The sequence below is a fragment of the Neovison vison genome, chromosome 11 (assembly GCF_020171115.1).
Source record: "Neovison vison isolate M4711 chromosome 11, ASM_NN_V1, whole genome shotgun sequence".
Classification (NCBI taxonomy): Eukaryota; Metazoa; Chordata; class Mammalia; order Carnivora; family Mustelidae; genus Neogale; species Neogale vison.
Genome location: NC_058101.1, coordinates 152,117,169 through 152,141,750, shown reverse-complemented (window position 1 = coordinate 152,141,750; position 24,582 = coordinate 152,117,169). Strand labels below are relative to the sequence as shown.

General features: G+C 34.9%; 1 protein-coding gene across 8 annotated transcripts in view; it reads right to left on the bottom strand.

Annotated features, from left to right (window-relative positions):
• Window positions 1-24,582, bottom strand: part of HMBOX1 (homeobox containing 1) — a 196,153-nt gene that overhangs the window by 93,236 nt on the left and 78,335 nt on the right. For all 8 annotated transcript variants that reach the window (XM_044225031.1, XM_044225029.1, XM_044225033.1 and 5 more), the window contains exons 3-4: window positions 18,428-18,904; window positions 9,757-9,842 (exon numbers count right to left, since the gene is read on the bottom strand). In XM_044225031.1, the coding sequence (XP_044080966.1) occupies window positions 9,757-9,842; window positions 18,428-18,904 (563 nt within the window). The remainder of the gene's footprint in view (window positions 1-9,756; window positions 9,843-18,427; window positions 18,905-24,582) is intronic.

The window sequence follows — 24,582 nt, the reverse complement described above, 5'->3', positions numbered from 1 at the left end:
ATATAATGAAAAAGTTTGAAATATTGCAAGAATTAATGAAGACAAAGAGTGAGCAAAGTCTGTTAGTTCTGGGGGCACCTGGATGACTCAGTGCATTAAGCCTTTGCCTTTGGCTCAGGTCATAATCTCGGGCCCTGGGATAGAGCCCCGCATCGGGCTCTCTGCTCAGTGGGGAGCCTGCTTCCCCCTCTATCTCTGCCTGCCTCTCTGTCTAATTGAGATCTCTCTGTCAAATAAATAAATAAAATCTAAAAAAAAAAAAAGAAAGAAAAGGAAGAAGGATAATTAAGTCTACTCACAGATAACATGATTGTCCAAAGAGAAAATCCTAAGAATTTTTTAAAAAGCTACAAGAATAAATGAATTTAGCAAGATGAGAAAACAGAATATCAATATACCCAAATCAATTATTCTATGATTCAAGAAACAAACAACTAGAAATCAACTTTAAAGATAGTACCAATGTAATAGTATCAAAAATGCAAAACAGAGATAATTCAAGAAAATATATGTAAGACCTATACACTGAAAACTAACATGGTTGAGAGAAATAAAGATCTAAAGAAATGAAGGCATACCATGTTCATGGATTAAAATACTCAGTATTAAGATGTCAATTCCTAATACAGACTGACCTATATTCAAGATAATCCCAATCCCAATCTCATTACAAATACCTTTTTTGTAGAAAATGACAAGGTAATATTAAAATGTATATGGAAATGCCAAAGACCTAGAATAACAGTGATCTTAAGAAAGAAAAACTTCAAGACTTACTACAAAAATCTATAGTTTTGTATTGTTATAAGGATAAACGCAAAGACCAATGGAATACAACAGTCAGTCCAGAAATAGACCCAGGCATAAATACTCAGTGGATTTCTGACAAAGGTGCCAATGTAACTGAGTAGGGAAAAACTAGTCACCTGACCACTGCTGACCATTTTCAACAAATGGTGCTCCAACAATTGGAGAAAAAAAGTAGGTCTTAACCTTTACTTTATGCATACACAAAAAATTAACTTGAAATGGTTCATAGACCTGAATGTACAAAGCTGAAACTATAAAGCTTCTAGGAGAAAGCATACGAAAATCTTTCAGACTTAATTTAGGAATATTTTCTTAGGACACAAAAAGCATGAACCATAAAGGGAAAAAAAAGATAAATATAACTTAAAATGAAAACATGTGCTCTTTGAAATATAACACTAGGAAAATGAAAATGCAAGTCTCAAAATAGGATAACTGTTATATCCACTTTTTCAAGGACTTGTACCCAGAATATACATAGAACTCTTGTAATCAATAGTAAGGGAAACAATCTGATTAAAAAACAATGGGTAAAAGATTTGACAGACATTTCACCTAAGAAGATACATGAATAGCAAATGAGCATCTGAAAAGATGCTCAACATAATTAATCATTAGAAAAATGCAAAATAAAACTAGAGTGAGATGCTATTACATATGCACTAGAATGGCTAAACCTAAAGAGAAACACAAATACTAAATACCAAGTGTTGAAGAGAATGCAGAGCAACTGAAATCTCATATACTGCTGGTGGGAGTGCAAAATGGTATAGCCATTTTGGACCACAGTTTGACAGTTTCTTGAAAAGTTAAACATATACTTACCAATAACACCACAATCCCACTCCTCGGTATGAAAAAACATATATCCACGTAAAGCCATACAGACAAATGTTAACAGCAATTTAGTTCATAATTGCCCAAACCTGAAAACTACTCAAATGGCCATCAACTGATTAATGGATAAATGAATTTTGTTATAGCCATTCCATTAACTAGTATTCAGCATTTAAAACTTAAGAACTGTGGATACATGTAACAACACTAATGAATCTCAAAAGTATCATAAGTGAAAGAAGTCACAAAAAGAAAGAAGTGACACATAAAAAAAAGGTACGTATTGTATGATTCTAGTCAATGACATTCTAGAAAATGCAAAATTATACTGACAGAATGCAGATCTGTGGGTGGCAGGGACTTGCAGTGGGGTAAGGTATATGACTGCAAACGGGCAGGAAGAGCCTGATGAATACCAAAAATGTTTTATCTCCTAATTTTGGTTATACCACTGTATAAATGTGGTACAATTCAGAGACCAGTATTCTTACACAAATTTTATCTAAATAAAAGTGATTAAAAATAAAGGAAAAAAGCACATTTCCCCTGCATATCTCAAGTTTTGTAATATCAAAAGATACAGTTAAATTTAGCTAAAGTTGACACATGGTGATATTAAAAGCTTTCTTAAAGGCCATAAGAGTCTGAATGATTGTTTAACAATTTTATAGACCTCTCAGATACCAACACCCTCAAACTTGTTAGTTTGGTTAGCTCAAGCTTCAGTTCCTTACCTAAGGAAGTTACTAAAGTTAGAATTTACTAAAGTTAGAAGTTACTAAAGTTAGTAACTACACACTACTAAATCTAGTATGTCTTCCTGACAGAACAAATTATTTGTAGCAACTGAGGTCAAATCCTTTGATTTAAGATCTATCGCTGAGGGCGCCTGGGTGGCTCAATGGGTTAAGCCGCTGCCTTCAGCTCAGGTCATGATCTCAGGGTCCTGGGATCGAGTCCCGCATCGGGCTCTCTGCTCAGCAGGGAGCCTGCTTCCTCCTTTCTCTCTCTCTGCCTCCCTCTCTGCCTACTTGTGATCTCTCTCTGTCAAATAAATAAATAAAAAATCTTAAAAAAAAAAATCTATCGCTGAGTAAACGTCAAGAGTTAACAGAATAATTCCTTAACACATAAAAGACCATAATATAGTTTACAAAAAATGGTATTTATCCCTTCAAAGCTTTTTTCTGCAGGAAGATATTTATAATATTGCCTGATGACTCACATGAACTACAGCTGAACTTTAGATTTTGCTGTTTTATCACAGAAACCTTCTGACTTATTTACTAGGGTATTCTGTCACTTATTCCTGTTGTTTTTTTTTAAAATATAAGGAAAATTAACTTATGTTAAGTAAGAAATAGTTTCTAAAACTGCTTAAGTAATATTATACTACAGGCAAAGACTTCTCCATCATCTTAGGAAACAAGAATTAGTGAGAAGCAAAAATGAAAATGACTAATTAGGGAAAAAGCCACATCTATGTCTAACCTTTTAAAGTCACTTTTGTCGAAGCTTATGGTGGAATAAAAATTTTTTAAATATAGTTTCTACTTTAAATACAGGTGGAGGAAAAATCTTATTCTCACTTGCAAACCAACCTTCTTAACTTTGACACTAAAAATGTGCAGCCCTATACACTGTATTTGAGATGATGAAAGCCTTGATAGGACAATGAATTTCAAGAACTTCAAGAATTGTAGCAAATTGATTTTCTAACAATAAAAGTATCTTCTGAAGTTAATTTCACCCCAATTTCTTACTCAGCTATCACCAAAGTGAGAAAATGTGGGTATTCAGATATAGAGGCTGGACTTTTTCTCTAGGAAAAGGAAAACATAACCTTATGTGTTATGTTTATGAGAAAATAGTTTGCCAACAAATTGCAGAAGATAGAAGAAAATGAGATAAAAAAGCAAGAATTTTTTGAACCACGGGACAACATTTGTTCTTATTCTCTAGAGGCTCCAAAGCAAGAGAAAATCCTAACTGCACTCTGCAAAAATTTTTACATTGTTGGTAACTGCAGTCCATTCAAAGATCTAAAAAGAAGTTTTCTCCTAACAAACAAAAACTTTAAACTTTTTCAATTTGGAGACAGATGTTAAATCTCAAATATAGAAATTAGCCTTTTGTAGACAGGTAACTGCCTTCATATCAGAGATCTATCTAAAACTAGTGAAATTCATTATGCAGGAATTGATAAAATTTTGTTAAATGAGCTTGACAATTAGTTATATTTTGTTATATGACATTAGGACAATACTACAGTCTGTGATATATGCCCCACCAACATTATAACTTTATTCATAACTGCCAAAACTTGGGAGGCAATCAAGATGTCCTTCAGTAATGAATGGCTGAATTAACTGTGTTAAGTTCAGACAATGGAATATTATTTAGCACCAAAAAGAAATGAGCTATCAAGTTATGAAAAGACATTTAAGGAATCTTAAAACCACATTACTAAGAGGAAGATGCCAACATGAAAAAGCTACATATTCTAGGATAACATTCTGGAAAACGCAAAACTATAGAGACAGTAAAAATACAGTGGGTGCCAAGGGGTTAGCAGGGAGAAAAAAAGGGATGAACAGGCAGAACACAGAGGATTTTTAGGAAGTGAAACCGTAGCATCATATTATGATATTATAATGGCAGATACTTGTCATTATACTTTTTAAAAAAACCCCACAGAATGTACAAAACCATTTAAATATAATGTAAACTATGGACTTTCGGTGATAATAATGGTGTCAATGTAGCTTTACACATTATAACAAAGTAGCACTCCAGTGGGAGGTGCCCGTAGTACGGAGTCTGTGCATGTGGAGGGGGTAGGAAGTAAACAGGAACTCTGTAGTTTCCACTCACTTTTGCTGTGAATCTAAAACTGCTCTAAAAAATGAAGTCTATTTTTAAAAAAGGATACTGACACTTTAGTTGGTTTTTAGTATCTGGTCTGAAGTTCTCCATTTAAGGACAGGATCAATATATACCTATCTCTGTAAAGAAATTATTATAATTAGATTGAATATGCAGTGTTTTCAAACTTCATTTTAAACATAAATTTAAAAAAGGGAAGTGATCTAAGTACAGTTGGAACATTTCTAAAACTGGTTCAGAGCTTTCTCTACACAAATTCTTATATTTTGGGAATGAGACGGTAAGATGCATACTGCTTAAATGAACTTTGTTTAATTTTTTTTTTTAAGATTTTATTTATTTGTCAGAGAGAGAGAGCACAGGCAGACAGAGTGGCAGAGGGAGAAGCAGGCTCCCCACAGAACAAGGAGCCCGATGTGGGACTCCATCCCAGGACACTGGGATCGTGACCTGAGCCGAAGGCAGCCGCTTAACGAACTGAGCCACCCAGGCGTCCCTAAATGAACTTTGTTTAAAAACAGAATAGAATTTGGGGCGCCTGGGTGGCTCAGTTGGTTGAATGTCCAACTCCTGGTTTTGCCTCAGGTCCTGATCTCATGGGTCATGGGATCCAGTCCTGTGCTGGGTTCTAAGCTCAGAGTCTGCTTGGATATTCTCTCCCTCTGCCCCTTCCCCCACTCATATGCTCACCCTCTCTCTCTCTCTTTCAAACAAATCTTTAAAAAACAAAAAAACAGGGGCGCCTGGGTGGCTCAGTGGGTTAAGCCGCTGCCTTCGGCTCGGGTCATGATCTCGGGGTCCTGGGATCGAGTCCCGCATCGGGCTCTCTGCTCAGCAGGGAGCCTGCTTCCTCCTCTCTCTCTCTCTGCCTGCCTCTCTGCCTACTTGTGATCTCTCTGTCAAATAAATAAATTAAAAAACAAAAACAAAAACAAAAAAAAAACAGGACAGAATTTGATAACTCAAAAATATTCTTGGAAATACTTGGTCAAAGCCTCTCATCTTATAAATAAGGAAAATGAGACTCAGAGAAGCTACATAATTCTTCCCAGGACCCCAAGGCTATTTAAGACAGAAGGACTAGAACTTTGGTATTCTAAAGTTTCGTGGTTGCTTTTTCATTACACTACTATCACTCAAGAAAACAAAATTGTGTTAGATTTCTTAAAATTCAGAGATGTAAATTTTTTCTTCTTCATCAATTTTAAGACGATATGAATCCAATTACTGTATTTTTTGGCTGATAAGCACTCCCTCATGCTCTGCCCACTTACTCACTTATGCTGCCTCCTTGATTTTTCCCAGAGGTCACTTAAAAAGAAAATCATATTTTAGTAACTCTAAGAGCCAAAGAAAATGTTTTACCATGAAAGTGAATATAAAACCCACGTGTGGGTTATTACTAAAGCAAGGGCTATGCTCCCCATCCCACCATTGTTAGTCAGAATTTAGAATCCTGCTCAACCTCTAACAGAGGTAAAAAGCTACCCTTGGTGGGAGCAGCTGTGACTCTGTGAAAGAAGCTACAAATAACATGCTGGGAAATTCAGCAGGCACTATTATATCCTGTTTATACTGTCATTTTTCCTATCAGTAGGATATTATTTATACAGACCCCACCCATGAACTTCTTGTTTATCTTATTATAGAAATCCTCCAAATCTATAAAAAGAAGCCTCTGTATTTGTTTCTGGAACAAGCACATGTGTTATAATTTTGCACCTCACTACATTTTTTTTATTTAGCATTTTCTTTTGTTATGCTTGTTCTCATTTTTATCTCAAGGTTGATTTATTTCATTATTTCACATATTAGAGTCGAACTTAACTTTTATTTATTTATTTGTTTGTTTGTTTATTTGACAGAGATCACAAGTAGGCAGAGAGGCAGGCAGAGAGAGAGAGAGGGGGAAGTAGGCTCCCTGCTGAGCAGAGAGCCCAATGTGGGGCTTGATCCCAGGACCCTGAGGATCATGATCTGAGCCGAAGGCAGAGGCTTTAACCCACTGAGCCACCCAGGTGCCCCTGAATTTAACTTTTTAAGACTCCATTATAGGACAAAGATTCTGGAACGCCACATCTTAAACTTTATTTTGGGGCAGATTTCATCAGGCAGATATTCCTGTAAGATACACTGGACTAATTTGTTTAAAGATAAAAAAGTGCCTATATACTGAGATCAGGTACCCATAGTGAGTTAGTCCTAAATGCTAGAAGGCTTCCTTACATAGGCTACCTGTGCCAGTATGCCAGTAATGAGAGCCAGGCTTTATATTGGTTCTCACCAACTCACTATTCTGTAACTGGATCTCTTTTCTAGAATGAAAAGCCCTGTCCCTAAGTCTAGCTTGATGGCTAGATGGGCCGGATGAAAGCATAACACAATAATACATGAGAAATACATGAATTCACCAAGTTTATCAATGGGACAATGAAACAATGAGGTTGTAAATGATCCCCACTCCCCTGACTTATGTAAATAATTCAATTAAAGCAGATAAGAGAAAAAAACAGGTTTCCTTAAGGGCAGAAACTCATGCTGCACTTTTGGAGTAAATAAATAATTATTTTTGGAGAGGGAACATCACTGGACAAAGTCACTGGATAAATTTTCATATGTATAGCTTGTGTTAGCTTCACTAAAATTCCCTTTACCCTATAAGACAGCACTACAATGTAGATAGGTAAATACAAAATCTTCAGAGAGCACGAATAATGCTAGACTCTTAGGATATATAAGAAAGATCATGGCATGTAAAGAACTCTAAATGCATAAACAAATGCATAACTGAAATGGGGCTTAGTATCTAAGCATGGTGAACTTAGTGTAATTGATTTTAGAAAAAAAGAGAAGTCTACAGGAGCCAAAGTGATCAGAGAAGTCAGAATGAGAATAATAATAGCTAATCTTGATAAACACGATTTTATAAGGCTAAGGTGAGATGGGGAAAGGCATCCTAGGCACAAACGATTTGTAAGGATCCAAGCGAGGAGAATTCTGAAAATGGCAAGGACCTAAATTTAGCTAAGGAGAATAGTGAATAGAAGATGACAATAAAAAGGAGGCTGGTGCCAGACTATAAGGAGTTTCATTTTTCAGACAATGGAGAACTATCAAAGATATATGATTAAGGGAAAATGCACCCAAGCTTCTCGAGCAAAAATGAAGAGGAGGAAGAACAAGTTGGACTGAGGTTGAAATGGGGAAAGAAGTTTTTAACAGCATCAAATCCTATGGTTACCGCAGCAAAAGAAAGGTCCATGTGTTAAACAGATATTTTCAAAAACAGGAGATGGCATAATGATGACTCTTACTGAGTGGGACAATGTTAGAACTATGCCAGTCCATTGAAGTTAATGTCAGGAAAGCTTACCAATCTCCTAGAATAGTACTTCTCAATCCAAAATTACCTGGGGATCTGATTAAAATGTAAATTCTGATTCAGTACATGTAGAGTGGTACTCTGTATCTTTACATTTCTAACAAGCTCCAAATTAGCTCTTCCATGGACTACACTTTGAATAGCAAGATGCTGAAACATCTTTCATTCTCCCTTTCCCAAAAGGCAAGGCTACTATGTTTAATCCACTATTGTATAGCTAATCCTTTTTACTCCTAAGAAATTCCATTTAAAGGTACTTTATTATAATTTACATCAAAGTCAGGTGGGTTTTAAAAACTACTATTTTAAAAGTCTAAGATGATTCAAGATTCAGAGTATTCAAGATGCTGAGAAATATTTCCACCTGGAAAAAAAAAGTCAACTCTATAATACTGTTCTATAACACTACAATTTTGTTCTTTTCTGTAGGCTGGCAAACTAGAAGATACTATTGCTTATAATCTTGGAGGCAAAGTAAAAGTCCTAAAGAAAACACTCCATCTTTTCATAGTGCCTATCAGTGGATTTTGGTAAAACTCACTTAACTTGCCCTTACAGTCCCGTTAGCATATTCCTTAATCCTTGGAGATAAAGGTAAGAATTTATTTTAAATATTTTTTTGAAAATTATAAAAATTAAATTCACACACCATCCCCCTGTTTAAGATTTCTAAATGGAAGGATATGCCTTTTATTAAAATCTTTTACCGTGAACAGAGGCATCATTTATAAAAATATATTATTAGTGTTATATATTATACACACATACATGTATTAAGATTGGTTGACCTTAGATTCTTGGGATGAAATTTAAGACTCCTGAGGTCTCAAGTTTCATCTTTAACCATATTTATGGTCAATAACAACCTTTTAGGTAAATTAGCTTCAATATATATCGATGTCTAGAGAACAGAAATGATATCTTAAAACTGGAAGGTACTGTATGATCAGATCCAACTATTTCATTGTAGAGGTAAGAAACTGAGATGCAGAGGCTAAAAAGCCCAAAGTCACATAGCTGCTAATGGCATGTTAAAAAAGGGTGGGGGGAGGAAAAATATAATTTTCCTATCTATTAATGGACAACATACAACAATGTATCAACTACAAAACGTAGTTAAAAGAGTTTCTGGTTCCTCTCATGACTAGGGCATAGTTGATTTTATTAAGGTCTTATAAACCACTGATATCCAAGAAGGGAAGACTAAATACCAACAAAGAAGACATACTACCCCAGAATTTAAGAACTCCATAAAAAAACGCAATCTGAATAGAGAATGACACATATACACCACACACTGAAGATGGGGCTGTGGTGGGGTGGGTAATGGGATGAGATATAAAGAACAAAGAGAAACCATGATAACTCTTATCTTCTCAGTAATGGTTTGAGGAAAGCTTTCACATAGAGAAAGGTGATTTAAAAAAAACAACAAAACTTCCTTTACTCTCATGAATCATTTTTTAATTGGTAAAATCAGGAATTAGGAGGACCGTAAAGCTTTTAAAAAAATATGAAATGTAGGTAGCAGTTGGATGTGCGTGTGTCATGAGCTTTGTCACAATTACAAGAAAACCACAGAACCCTTCTTTAGCCATAAAATGGGGAATTTTGTGCTTATCACAAATGCTATAAAATTTACTAGCACAAGTAAAAAAAAAAAATCACTGGAGAAGTTCCATGATACCAGAGACAATGGGTTTTAAATCACAGGCATACATTATTATGCCTAAGTTGACAGGTCTGCACTGCAATGCAGAAATGCAAGCAATATTCCAACATCTGCACCAGAAGGCAGAGACTAGACATGATTCCAGAATAAAGGGCTCTTCAGCTCTTACCTGTAACCTGTGCAACAACTGCTTGGGAAATCCTCCGATTGGCAAGAAAGGCTTTGATTTCCTCTTTTATCACACTGCTGTCCCTCCTAACAAAAACAGAAGACAAGACCAACAATGTATGTTGAAGGTAGAAATCCTCATCTTTGCTAAGAAAGGTGAAGCAGAGAGGTGGGGAGAACATAGAAAGAAAGGACACAAAAATAAAGGTAAACAGACCAAGCTTGTGTGAAAATATGAAATTAAAACAAACCAAGAAACACCAAATATTCAAGTCCTAAAACATCACACCATCAGACAGACGCATTAGTGAATGCCACAGGAGATATAAGTCTCATACCAGAGGATGGTTAATCGCATGCTGTGTATAATTCACATTAGGAACAAGGCTGCCATATGGTATATACTAAGTTTCATTACTGAGGAATGAATATACCTTACACAGACAGAAGCCCTAGAAAAATAAAAAACAACAACAACAACAAAAATCAGTTGTGAGTAGCTTGTGAGCTTGCGTGTTAACTCACAACTGCATAAATATCATGTTTAGTCATTTTAAAACCTTTGTTAAAGGAACAGAAATCATCATCATTCTTACAACTGCTAAAATATTAGCCATTTTAGGAAATTTAATTTGCCTTCTTTTTCCTGTTAAGCCAATAAATAAATAAATAAATAAATAAGTGGGATGAGGTGAATATAGAATTTTTTAAATATAAAAAAGGTATTTATTCATTTCCTGTTATATGTAATATCTAGAACTTAAAGTTATGTTATACTATGTTCTTGAGATTACATATTTTGGACCTAATTTTTCCTCCACCAGAAAACAACAAACTCTCAAAAGACTAGACATTTACTAGAATAACAATGAGAGGCAAGACTTCTATTTCCCCATCAGAATAATAAAGTAAAACTTATACTGAAACCCTTAAAGCCAACCAATTTCTCTTTGAATGCTTTATGTCCAAGAGGATTACATAAGTAAAGCACTGATTTTTCATCAAGCTCAAAAGCAACACAGAAGAGCAGTAATTTATAATCTCATATAGGGTCAGCAAAATATGGCTAAATCTGGTCTCCCATCTGTTTTTATACAACCTATGAGCTAAGAATGGTTTTCACAGATGAACACTTGCAATCATTACTTGGTGACGGAGAACACTAACTTTGAACATGAATTAAGCTAAGTATCATGTCCTCCCCACCAAAAATTCCATTCTTCTCATTGGTAGACCTGTATTTTAAAAACTATTTCCAATTACTAATATTCTATATTGAATTTTGTCAATAAAAGTTTGTGATCTTTTTGTTTTCTCTTAGCTGTAAGTATGTGCATTATATTCTCAATTTTACCTCTTGGCCACAAAGTATAAAATGCTTACCATCTAGTCTTTTCCAGAAAAAGTTTGCTGACCTTTGATCTGAGATAAAGAGACCATGAAATCTTTACAAATCATTTTGTAAATGAACCACAAACTTCTATTAGGAGCTCAAGTCTCTTTAAAGATTATTTGAAGCAATGAAAGAAAAGATCCTGTTCAAAAAGAACCAGCTGTGATTTGACTTAAAGCAGGTATTTTAGCCCCTTGGTGAGGAAGGGGCTATACATTCTGTTGGTGGATTCCATGTTCCCTTTCAGGAATTCTGAAAAAGGTTAGAGAACCAACAGTAGGGACAACTTTCAATCTGAAGCTCTTATAGTGCTTTCCTGATCTACTGGTTGGAAATCCTAGTCAAAAAGACTCCTAGGGAAAGAAAATAGTCCGGGGCCTAATCCAATATTTAAAATTTCTCATACTCACCTAGATTCTGATCTAGATACTAGCTAGATTCTTTCCAAAACTTTCACTTATTTATATTTGAAGTTATTTCTTTGAAAAATATGATTTTCATTTTATTTAAAAACTATGTATCGGAAAGAAAAAGGCACAAATAAATACACTTTAAAGTCAAATAAAATAAACTGCTCAGTAAAATACAGATAGGTAGTATAGGCCAAATGGCTCGCAAATACCCACCAATAAGCAGCTGAGCAAGAGATGACTTCAGTGGTATGACATTCACTTGCCTTATGTAAATAAAACAACTAAATCATTTAGTTTCTGATAGAACTTCAAAATTAATCTGAAAATTTTTAAATAAAGTACTGCATTGAAATATATACAATAGCCATCTAGGAAAGTGAAAACTGAGTTTAAGAGAGAATAGCATGGAGGATATTGGGAGAAGGGAAAAATGAAGGAGGAGAAATCAGAGTGGGAGACTATGGAGACTATGGACTCCAGGAAACAAACAGAGGGTTTTAGAAGGGGGGATGGGTGTGCCCAGTGATGGGTATTAAGGAGGGCATGGATTGCATGGAGCACTGGGAGCTACACGTAAATAGTGAATCATGGAACACTGACATCAAAAACTAATGACAGACTATATGGTGACTAACATATACACACATACACAAAAGAGAATATTTATTAGGTTAAATTAAAAATGTGCTTTTGGTGGGGAAAATGATTAAATGATATTTTCTTGACTACTAATTTAAATTGGAATTTAAATCAATTTATTTTAAATTGAATTCACCTAGAGTAGACACTAAATCATAAAGAGAAGATAACACTCAATTATTCCAATAGAAAATATCCAGTTTGTGAATTATTCACAGCCTTGCAGTACAATATTATCAAGGACTGCAGTAAGACAGAAGGAACTTCAAAAAGTCTGCAAAACAGCAGCAATTCACTTACCCTCTCATAGACTATATTTTTAGATTTACTTGGCAAGTTTGTAAGTACCCACAATGAGTTAAAAAAAATAGTAACAAAACCTCTTTTGTCAACTGTTTTACCAGAGAGAAGCTTTTTCAAATCTAAGAAAAACTCAAGACTTAAAAAATAAGGTTATGCTTGGGCAAGTGATTTAATATAGCTAGACCCTGGTTTCATCATTTAGTAAAATGAGAACATTAAAGCCCTCATCACAAGACTCTTGAAATTTTTCTCCACACACTGAAATTAAATTTAAATGAAATATAGTATTAAATGTGTGTATATGTATATGTGTATAATATATAAAATAAAAAATTCTTCAATGTAAAAATTTTTGAAACTGTAAAAGCATTCAATAAACAATGATCATTATTTTATAAAACACCAGAAAGAATCTTATGGAAAGAAAAAACAAATGATCTGCTGTAACCACCTATGACTGAAGTAAACATCTGCATGAGGTACTTTAAGGCACCATGGAAAGATTTCTATGAAGTCAATTTAGACACAAGCAGTGATGTGTCATCTAGTTATTTTCTTTCTTTTAAAAAAAGATTTTATTTATTTATTTGACACAGAGAGAGATCACAAGTAGGCAGAGAGGCAAGCAGAGAGAGAGAGGGGGAAGCAGCCTTCCTGCTGAGCAGAGCCAGATGTGGGGCTTGATCTTAGGACCCTGAGATCATGACCTTAGCCGAAGGCAGCAGCTTAACCCACTGAACCACCTAGGTGCCCTGGTCTAGTTATTTTCACTAGGTACAGATATCCCCTGCTTTCTAAAAGTTTGCATTATGCCTCTCTGCTTTTATAAAAGACCTACATTAGAATGGTAACAGCATTTTTTTTTTTTTTTGGTAAAAGTTTCAGTCAGTGAAAACGCGTACTAATGGAGCTCTTTCCTAAAAGTGCTTTCAGATAGTGGGGGGAATCTGCATTTTCAAAATAGTAATAGTATTCAACTTTCAGTTGTGTCCAATTCTCTTGTGTATTTCAAAGATCTCCAATCTATAGGTTAACTTGTTCTTTAAACTCTCAAATATCCCCCCTTATTTAGTCTTGAGCTGCCTCTCCTACTGTCCACATAGCAACTCTGAAATGACGAGTTTCTTGGTGTGAAAACTCCTTTGTTTACTCCATATTTAATTTTCATATACTCTCCTATTGCTTGCTTTCTCCCTTTGTTTGAAAATTTTCATCCTCTTTAAAAAGAACGAATCCCTTTTCTTCACTTTTTTTGAGAACTGATTTTTTTCAAGTTTTATTTTCACCCAGCACTCACCACAATTCACTTACAAAATTTCACATTCCTCATGATTTGTATTCCTCAAGTCTTACGAAATTAGAGTGAAACACAAATTGATTTTTCTTTGACTCCAAAGCTTACTTCCAAGATGAGCTACCAGTCTACTGGCATCAAACCACTTCAAATCTATGTCATCTCCTCCTACCACCTTTTCCAAATCACAGCCACACTGAATTCTTCTATCTGGGTGCTTTCCATAAAATTCTTCCTTTCCACCTTCCACTACCATTAATTTTATAACTTGCTAAATTTTCCATTGTTATCTACAGACCTTTTTTTTTTCTTTTTTAAAAGATTTTGTTTATTTATTTGACAGACAGAGGTCACAAGTAGGCAGAGAGGCAGGCAGAGAGAGAGGGGGAAGCAGGCTCCCTGCTGAGCAGAGAGCCCTATGTGGGGCTTGATCCCAGGACCCTGGGATCATGACCCGAGCCGAAGGCAGAGGCTCAACCCACTGAGCCGTCCAGGCGCCCCTCTAATATCCAAAATGAATTAATCAGGAATGCCTCTCTGTAGAATCACCCTTTCTTTAAGATACAATAGAACTGTCATCTAGTCAGAGAAGTTATCCCTGATCCTCACAGCTAAAAAAGATCTCTTTCTTCCAACAGCTAACTTTATCATTTCAATTATAACTACTCACATGCTAATATGTTACATGCTATTCTATATTATAGTCATTCCTGATCTGGTCTTATCGCTCCTACTAGCCTGTGAAGTCTTTCAGCACAAAGACTGTGTCTTATTCATCAGGGGGTTTGCATATAATAGAGCTTAATTTGTTCAATGAATGAACAAATTTGAAGTTGAAGATAAAAGGTTGTAAAATGGCAAACCTGATCTAGATAATTTATAAAACAGCTCTAAATTCTTAATCTCAAATATGTTTAAGCTTCCCAAATCAGAATGGAAAGTTATTTGTGCTAGCTCAAAATGGCAATCCTTCTATTTCTGGAACAAAGACTATTAAAGGCTACATGTTTAAAAGTTGAATGCTTTAAGATCTTCCATATTCTCTCAGTTGATATATACTACACATTCTTTAAGACTCCTTAAAGTAGCCATCTAACTCAATGACTTCCAGAGATGGAGCAATACCTACAAGGATAGACTATATCACAGATGGGAAAATACAATTACATGCAAATTCTTTAACTTTTGAATAAGAATCTCCTCCCTTTGACTTCTACAGGGAGATAAAGCATAATTTAAAATTTTTGAAGATAACTTTAAAAGGAAAGCTACTCTAATGTATACACATCATAGTAACTGAATTTAGGAAATAAATATCCTAAATCGCCTATTGTTAGGGATACAGTTGAGCGCTTGGAATAAAGTCCTGCATCTTATATATAAAATACAAACACAGTCATAAAGTTTAATACATGGGTAGTTAAGAATAACAACTTAATATATGGCATTGTTTATGAATTCTTGATAAGCCTCATTTCAATTGTTATTTTACAGTATATATATGAAAGAATAGATCTACACTATAATATTAACAAATATATACATATATATGCTGACATACAAATATATATGTTAATAGATGCAATTTAAAAATACTAGTATGTATATGGGCTTTTCATTCTAGCTTTTTGCTTTAAAGTCCTTCCTAAAATGTTATATATTCAATAAATTGTTGAGAACTCACTATCTAGGGTTTTTTTTTTTTTTACCCCAATCAATTAAAAAGTGGGAAAGTAGCAGTTTCTTTCTTAAAAAGTTTATCAGGTATACAGTTAAAAGTTAATTTCTACAAAAAATTTCCTTTGTGTACCTTGAAATTTTTAGGTGTTAAGTCTATGAACTCAATGGGTTATGTGATTTGAAAAATACTTATGACTGTTACAAAGGTTGGGAAATGTGAGCACGCAAGATGTGAATTATATATGATTATCTAGAAAAGGAGGCAGGAAGGCATTTAGATACCCATTCTCCCCACTTAGAGCCCACCAAATCTAATCCACTACAATTTCATAGTGTTGAGTGATTAGCAAGGGCAGTACAGCCCTATGTGGCACAGGACACTCAGAAAAATTCACTGCTCAAAAATTTCTCTAACATTCTACCAAATAAAAATTCCTCTGGTTAGTAACTGATCTGAAGTGGCAAATATCATGGGAGTGGGTAGAGGGAGGGAGGAGCAGCCCATTAAGTCATTCACAACTTCCACTTGTGTTACATCATCCACTGTTCTTAAAATCTTACTGAAATCTACAGACATGAAAAACTTATTTACAGAGGCAACAGATACCACAGACATGGTAATAAAGACATGGGTTAGAATTCAGGCTCTACCCACTTTCAATTTTCTTGGGCTTCTTATTTAAATTTAATGAATCTCAATTTCTCCACTGTACCTCATACACAGCATGGTTATGATGATTAAAAGTGAGAACAACCATGCAATAAACCTCTCCCTTTGACCTAAGGATCATTATTACGTGCAAACTTGAGAAGAGGTGGGCATAAAGGAGGAGTGCAGGTGTGGGTGAGGACACAATGGCAGAGAACTACAGAGAGCCAGAAGGTTCAATGAGACCCTTAGATGATTACAGAACCAAAGTAGCAGTTCATAAAAAGAAGCAAAGAATAGGGTAAAGATAAAAGTATTGTAACTATGCAATAAGTGGCAGTAAACTCAATGCAAAAACATGCATATTTTTAATGATAAAACTTGAATGTGTGTTAATTGTGGGATTTAGCTACAAATCCTAGTCACTGCTAAATAGGTTTTCTATTTTGAGAACACAGTTGTATTATAACATTACGCCAATATAAGAGCGAACAGTTAAGTTTTTAGACCCTTGTAGTCAAGTTTTAGACTTTGGCCAATATTCAGAGCCTTTTGTTAACAAGAAAGTTTCCGCAAATTTTGTGGTAGTCTAATACACATTTGGGAATTAATTGTTATGTTAAAAGCTTATTAAAACTGACCAATGACAGCAACAATATAAATTTTATATTGATATCCTCTCTACTGAGGATAATTAAAAGCTAATCTTGTTATATTTCAATGACTTAAGTAACTTCTACTTGACGCAATGGTTCTCCCTTTCAATCACGACAATGATACACATGTTAAATTCATGTTAACTTTGGCCAGCTGTTTTAACAAGTGAAAATGAATTCAAAACCAAATTAATCTCTTACATTTTAAGTTTTAAAAGTTTAAATAACAGGGTTCTATGGCTGCTCTATGAAACCATTCATTACAGGAATTACACTGGAATCTAGATGGAAGAGTCCATTTAGTTCACAATTCCACACAAGGCAGGGCTACCCTAAAAATAAATTCGGGACAGTTTATTTAAAAGAGTTACCACTGTGATACTAGAGAATGGATCTTCCGTATGCAACATTAAGTCACCATTATACCGTCTTCAGTCTTAAAAGCCTTAGGAAGAACTATAACTCAACATTACAGGTTTTGACTTTATTTTGACAAATTTGTGCTACAACTTCTTTATCTACTGTAACTAATCTATCTGCAGACTTTCCTCCTACTACAGTAGTGATAATCTCTTGAAAACAATACTTTTATGATGTCTATTCCTACAGACCTGTAAAAAATCCTTAATTCCAAACAAATTAAACATAAACTACTTGTGTGGAACGAAAATCTTCCCAAACCTGTACTGCATCCTAAAATAATATTCTTATTACCATAGTCTAGAGCTCATGCAACCTTTATAAAACTGAACATGCCTTACCTTCTCTACCTTTTACTATTCCTTTAACTTTAAATAAAGTTCCTATATTTCAAAATGAAAGCTATCCTTTTAGATTTAGCTCGAATTCATCCATTCACTTAACATATTAAACCCTTACCATGTGCCAAAGACAATTCTAGATCCTGGAAACACAACATTCAAATAAAACACACGCTTACTGGCCTCACACTGTTCCAGGTCCAGTGTGAAGTCTCTCCTAATTGCCTCTTTTGAAAGTGGACTTCTTTCCTCAGTGTTTAAAACAACAAAGGCTTACATTTACCTTGTAATACATAATATATATACATACATATGTATGTGTGTGTGTGTATATATGGTATATATTAAATTAGAACTCTATATGTATATATATGTATGTATGTACATACATACATATATATATATGTGCTATCTATTAAATTAGAACTTTAGCTTCTTAGGGATAGAAACCATATTTATTTTTCTTCCGAAGAACACAACTTTTTATATAATAGGTGCTCATAATTACTTTATTGTGGTATGTTAGAGTGAAAAACTGTACAAATTCTGTATCATGGTAAAATCATCTTCTCTCTCAAAACTCAAAGGACTGGCATGTGCTGGCAATTCAGATGTTAGCAATTAGTACTATAAAGAGAAAGTTAACTTCTGCTTTGATAAACAGAATGGAAAAGGCTTATCAGCCAGCAAAGAGAAAGGGCTATGGTAGAGAAGACAAAATTTCAATTAAAATCATAAAACTTGAAAATATTTTCTTTCACCTCCAGCAGGAGGAGGAGGAAATCATAGTTCTTACAGGTAAGTAGCTGAAATACAGTATATTACTCAAAACCAATCTAAGAACACACACATTTTGGGGACTCTGAGTAAGCAAAAGAACTAACCTCATTAATTCCTCCACTTTATCATCTACATCTAGGTCCTCTTCTGAGGCTTCAAAACTGTATGACCTCTGACCCATGCTGTTTGCATGGTATCGAGTGGGTGACATCTTTCCATTGGATGTGGATAATCGCTCATTATTCTCCCTCCCATTTTGATTGGTAGTGCAAGGCTGTGGGGAGGTATCATAACTGTTGCTAGGAGATGGGGACATTCCAGAATGCTGGGTCTGTGTGGAAGCTGTAGCTGTGGAGGAAGATGCTGGAACATTGTTGGTACTATTCCCATAAGAACTTCCTCCATAGCTGGACCTTCTTCCAAACTTGTCACTATGCTCTTGATCAAGACGGTCCAAAGTTTCCAAGGCATGCAGAATTTCATGTTTAGTCATTCCAGTACGCCGAAGGCGTTGAAGCAGATCTATCTGCTCTATGGTAAATCTGGGTTCATCTGTATAGTGAGACATGGTTTCCAGCAAACTAAAAAAAACAACAACAACAACAAAAAAACCCTTTTATTTACAGCATGTATCAAAGAACATATCATTATAGAGAATGCTCAGGGGAAGATGCAAAATATTTCTACGTCAATTTCTTTACTGAAAATGATTAACACATTATTATAGGAACAGTTATTACCACTCCATGCTAAAATGTTTTTGTCATGTCAAACTGGTATAGTTACTGAGTTTATTAGCAGACGGACATTAGGTGTAACATAAAACAATTTTTTTTTTTAGTATTTTATTTATTTATTTGACACAGAGAGAGAGAGAGAGTGATCACAAGTGGGCAGAGAAGCAGGCAGAGAGAGGTGGAAGCAGGCTCCCTGCTGAGCGGAGAGCCTGATGTGGGGCTCAATCCCAGGACCCTGAGATCATGACCTGAGCTGAAGGCAGCTGCTTAACGACTGAGCCACTCAGGTGCCCCCAAACCCAACTGCATATGGCATAAAATTTATACTTTCCTCAATCTGATAAATATCAGAACCAAAATTTCAGTTATGGCAATAATCCCAAAACAGCAGATTAGATACATACACTTTTAATCCTAGCCTAATTGTGATTACTCATAGGTGGCTTTTCCATCTCAAATTCATTACTCTACAGTAGAGTACCATTAATGAAAAGTTGTTGCAAAAGCAGTTTATATGATCTTATTTTACTAAATATCAGCAAAACTAACCTAAGAAGTCTGTTATCTTCATTTAGTGTAAACAAATGACTTGGTAAGGTAAGCCCAGGCAAATACTAATAACCAGCAAAAATATTTAAATGGAAAAGAAGGTACATAAAAAAACTTAACCTTTAAGTACCATTTCACCCACCACTTAGCAATTTCATTTAGTATCTCATCTCTGTAATGCACTCTCTCTTAATAGTTATCCTGAGAAATGGATCTTTCATGGTTGTAGCCAAACTATTAATTTTTCTTGGGAAATTCCTTCCACATCATGTTTCCTTTAACTAACACAAGAAACTAGCATGCCAGAAAATGTCAGTGTTATAGCAATATTAATTTTAAGTAAATTATCAAATTTAAAAATTCTCACTACTTGAATTCCTTTCTTATAAAACCTGACTTTCCTAATTTAAGATTTTTTTAAAAGATTTTTATTTTTATAGTTCAAATGCCAAAAGGATGCATGGCATACAGTAAGTTCTTAATAAATGTTTGCTAATGGAAGGAATTTTCTCATCCTTTACATGTAAACATCAGTTCTGGGTCAGTTCCCCACAGCTGTTCAAAGTCTGTTTCCTTCATCCCTCTATACTAAAAATTTACTGAACATTCACTTCTAGGCAGGCATTGGGCAAGAGTTTCATAGAATGTAATTTCATCTGATCCTCACAACCCCCTATGGCAGACTTTTAAAATACATATTAGTGAGGAAACGAAGTCTGAGTGGTTATATACCTTGCAAAAAATCTGATTTAGAGTAGAAAAAAGATTTAAACCTAGATCTTACAGACTACAAAAGCATATATTATTCTGTTTTCCAACATATAGCGGGATTTACTGGAATCCTATGATTTGGGATATAGGCTATTTAACTCTTTTAAGTTTCTAGTTAAAACCACTTGGATAAAATCATTCTACTGATGGACTCGAGGTCCTAGAAATAGGTTATTTAAATTTAAATCTTTGCTCCATCTGGAATTTATATTTGCTTAATGAGTGTGAAAGGATTTGGGCTTTAAATTTTTCCAAAAATTGCATAGGTGGCTTTACTGAGTAATATATCTCTTCTCTAATCTGAAATACAACCTTTTTCATATGCATAATTTTCACACAAATCTCTATCTACCTTTGGATTGTCTATTCTATTCCACCGATTGTGTTGCCTTTCAAATCCTTCTAACAATGAGCAGGCAAAAATCTAGAATTTTTATGTGAAATCTCCACTTGTAGAGACAGGATAATTAAACATAAAAACAAACATTTTGCGGACCACAAATAACATGTTGCAAGCCATTTGTGGTCATAGGTCACATCTTCTCCTTTCTTCTAATACTCACTGTGACAAGCTATCCATGATATAAGTCCTATTTTCATGATTTTTACATTCTTTCTTTTTTTAAATTTTTTTTAAGATTTTATTTATTTATTTGACAGAGAGAAATCACAAGTAGGCAGAGAGGCAGGCAGAGAGAGAGAGAGAGGGAAGCAGGCTCCCTGCTGAGCAGAGAGCCCGATGCGGGACTCGATCCCAGGACCCTGAGATCATGACCTGAGCCGAAGGCAGCGGCTTAACCCACTGAGCCACCCAGGCGCCCTACATTCTTTCTTGATTGCCTGGGTTTTTTCCCTCCAACATTTTATAATGAAAAACATTAAACATACACAAAAACTAAAAGAAATTTGCAGTCAACAGTCACATACTATTTTTACTGTTAACATTTTACTTGCTTTATAATGTTAACTACCCCTTCCCTTATGTATCCATACCTATATTCATCTTATTTTTATGCATTTTAAAATCAGGTACAGACATCTGTATACTCCCTCCTAAACACTTCCACATGCATTTTATTAACTAGAACTCAGTATTTGTAGGTTTTTTCTTTTGAGGTAAAATTTACATAAAAGAAAATACACAAATCTTATGTTTACCATTCTGTGAGTTTTGAGAAGTACATGCTGTAAAAAAGAAATATATATATAACTTGTGAAAATGCCTGTGAAGATACAGAATATTACTTCCATCCCAAGAAGTGTCCTGTTCCCAGTTAATCCTTGGCCCCTTCTCTCACAAGGAGCCCTGCTCAGATTTTTCCCACCACAGATTAGTCTTCCCTGTTCTAAAAATTTATATAAAGGGAATTCCTATGTACTCTTTTCACTCAGTATAAAGTTTTTGAGATTCACGTCCGATGTTGTGTGTATTTGTAGTTTGTTCCATTTTATTACTGAGTACTACTTCATTATAGGAATATACTACATATTTGTTTATTCATCCTACTTTAGACACATGGACTGTTTCCAGTCATTAGCTATTCTAAATGTTTTGGCTATGGGGCACCTGGATGGCTCAGTCAGTTAAACATCCGACTCTTGGTTTTGGCTCAGGTCATGATCTCATGGGTTGTGGGGTTAAGTCCCATGTCAGTCTCCCGGTTGAACAAGGAGTCTGCTTGAAGATTCTCTCCCTCTGCCCCTCTCACAGCACATGAACTTGTACTCTAACTCAAACTAATAAATAAATCTTTAAATTCTTTGCCCATTACAATTATACTTTACTACTTGTTAGCTTAATATATCCCCCTCCCTAATATGTCATCTAGTTGGGAGAGAAGAGAAAACTGCACCCAGAGTAACTCATTTATTTTTTTCTCCTGACCCACTTCAAAAGAAGAATACACCTGGCTTAACATAAATGATCTGTTATTAAAATGCTATGCAGTGCTGGTAATGTTCCGTGTTCTATGTTAGTTATATTACACTGGTATATTCATTGTGAACTTCCACCAAGCACTGACTACTGACTTGTACATTTTCCAGAAGGTATAGTAGGCTTAAATAAAGTTTGTTGTAAAAGCTATGTGAGCATTTTCCAAGGGGATTATAAGAGACACTTAATATTTTAGTTTCTGTTACAATCTTTAGCCATTTGTCTGCTCTATCAGTGCTTAGTAATATACTAAATCCAAATCCTAGGAACTTCTCTTTAAAAGCAGATGCTAAATGACAAAAACAAATGGAAACATATCACATGCTCATGGATTGTGAGAACCAACACTGTTAAAATGTCCTTACTGCCCAAAGCAATCTACAGATTTAATGCAATCCCTAATAAAACAGTGACAGCATTTTTCACAAAACTAGAGCAAATAATCCTAAAATTTGTGTGGAACCATGAAAGACTCAAATAGCCAAAACAATCTTGAAAAAGAACCAAACTGGAAGTATTATAACCCCAGACTTCAAGATACACTACAAATCACCAGTAATCAAAACAGTACAGTACTGGCACAGAAATAAACAAGAGATCAACAGAGCAGAATAAAAAGCCCAGAAATAAACCCATGATTATGTGGTTAATTAATCTTTGACAAAGGAGACAAGAATATGCAATAGGAAAAAAATCACTTCAACAAATGGTGTTGGGAAAACTGAACAACTTTACATGCAAAAGAGTGAAACTGGACCACTTTCTTATACCATACACAAAAGTAAACTCAAAATGGATTAAGGACCTAAATGTGAGACCTGAAACCATAAAAGTCATGAAAGAGAGCACAGACAGTAGTGTCTCTGACATTGGCCATAACAACATCTTTCTGGATATATCTCCTAAGTTAGAGGAAACAAAAGCAAAAATAAACAACTGGGACTACATCATAATAAAAAGCTTCTGCACAGCAAAAGAAACAAAACTAAAAGATAACCTACTAAATGGGAGAAGAGACTTGCAAATGATATACCCTATAAAGGGTCAGTATCCAAAACAGATAAATAATTTACACAACTTAATAACAAAACCCCCAAATAATCCAATTTAAACATGGGCAGAGGACTTGAACATACATTTTTCTAAAGAAGACATACAGATGGCTAACAGACACATCACTCATCACCATGGAAATGCAAATCAAAACTATAATGAGATGTCACTTCACACCTATCAGAATGGCTAACATCAAAAATACAAGAAACAAGAAGTATTGGTGAGGATGTGGAGAAAAAGGAATCTGTGTGCACCATTGGTGAGAATGCAAACTGGTACAGCCACAGCGGAAAATAGTATGGAGGTTCCTCAAAAAATTAAAAATAGAACTACCCTATAATTCAGTAATTCCACTACTGGGTATTTACCCAAAGAAAATGAAAACACTAATTCCAAAAGATAGATGTAGCCCTATGTTTACTGCAGCATTATTTACAATAGTCAAATTATGGAAGAAGCCCAAGCATCCACTGTTAGATGAGTAGATAAAGAAGATGTGGTGTGTGTGTGTGTATATATATATATATATATATATATATATACACAGAGAGAGAGAGAGAGGAATATTAGTGATTAAAATAATGAAATCTTGCCATTTGTAACCACATCGATGGAACTAGAGTATAACGCTAAGTGAAAAAAGTCAGAGAAAGAAAAATACCATAATTTCCACTCATGTGGAATTTAAGGAACAAAACAAATGCACAAAGAACAAAAGCAGACTCGACTATAGAGAATAAACTGCGAGAGGGGAGGTGGGTAAGAGATGGGTGAAATAGGTGAAGGGGATTAAGAGCACACAGCATGATGAGCACTAAGTAGCATATAGAATTGGTGAATCACTATATTGTATATATGAAACCAATACAGCACTGTATGTTAAGTATACTGGAATTAATATTAGAAATTTAAAAACAGGGGTACCTGGGTGGCTCAATCACTTAAGTGTCTAGCTTTGCCTCACGTCATGATCCCAGGGTTCTGGGATCAAGCCCCACAGTGAGCTCCCTGCTCAGGGGTTAGTCTGCTTGTCCCCTCTCTCTCTCCCTCTGCCCCTCCCCCTGCTTGTGACACACACTGTCTCAAATAAATAAATTTTTAAAATCTTTTAAAAAATTAAAAAATAAATACATGTAATTGCCCAATCCCTTTAGTAACTGAAATAATTTACCCCTGAATTTACTGACTTATTAAGTTGAGGTTTCTAAAC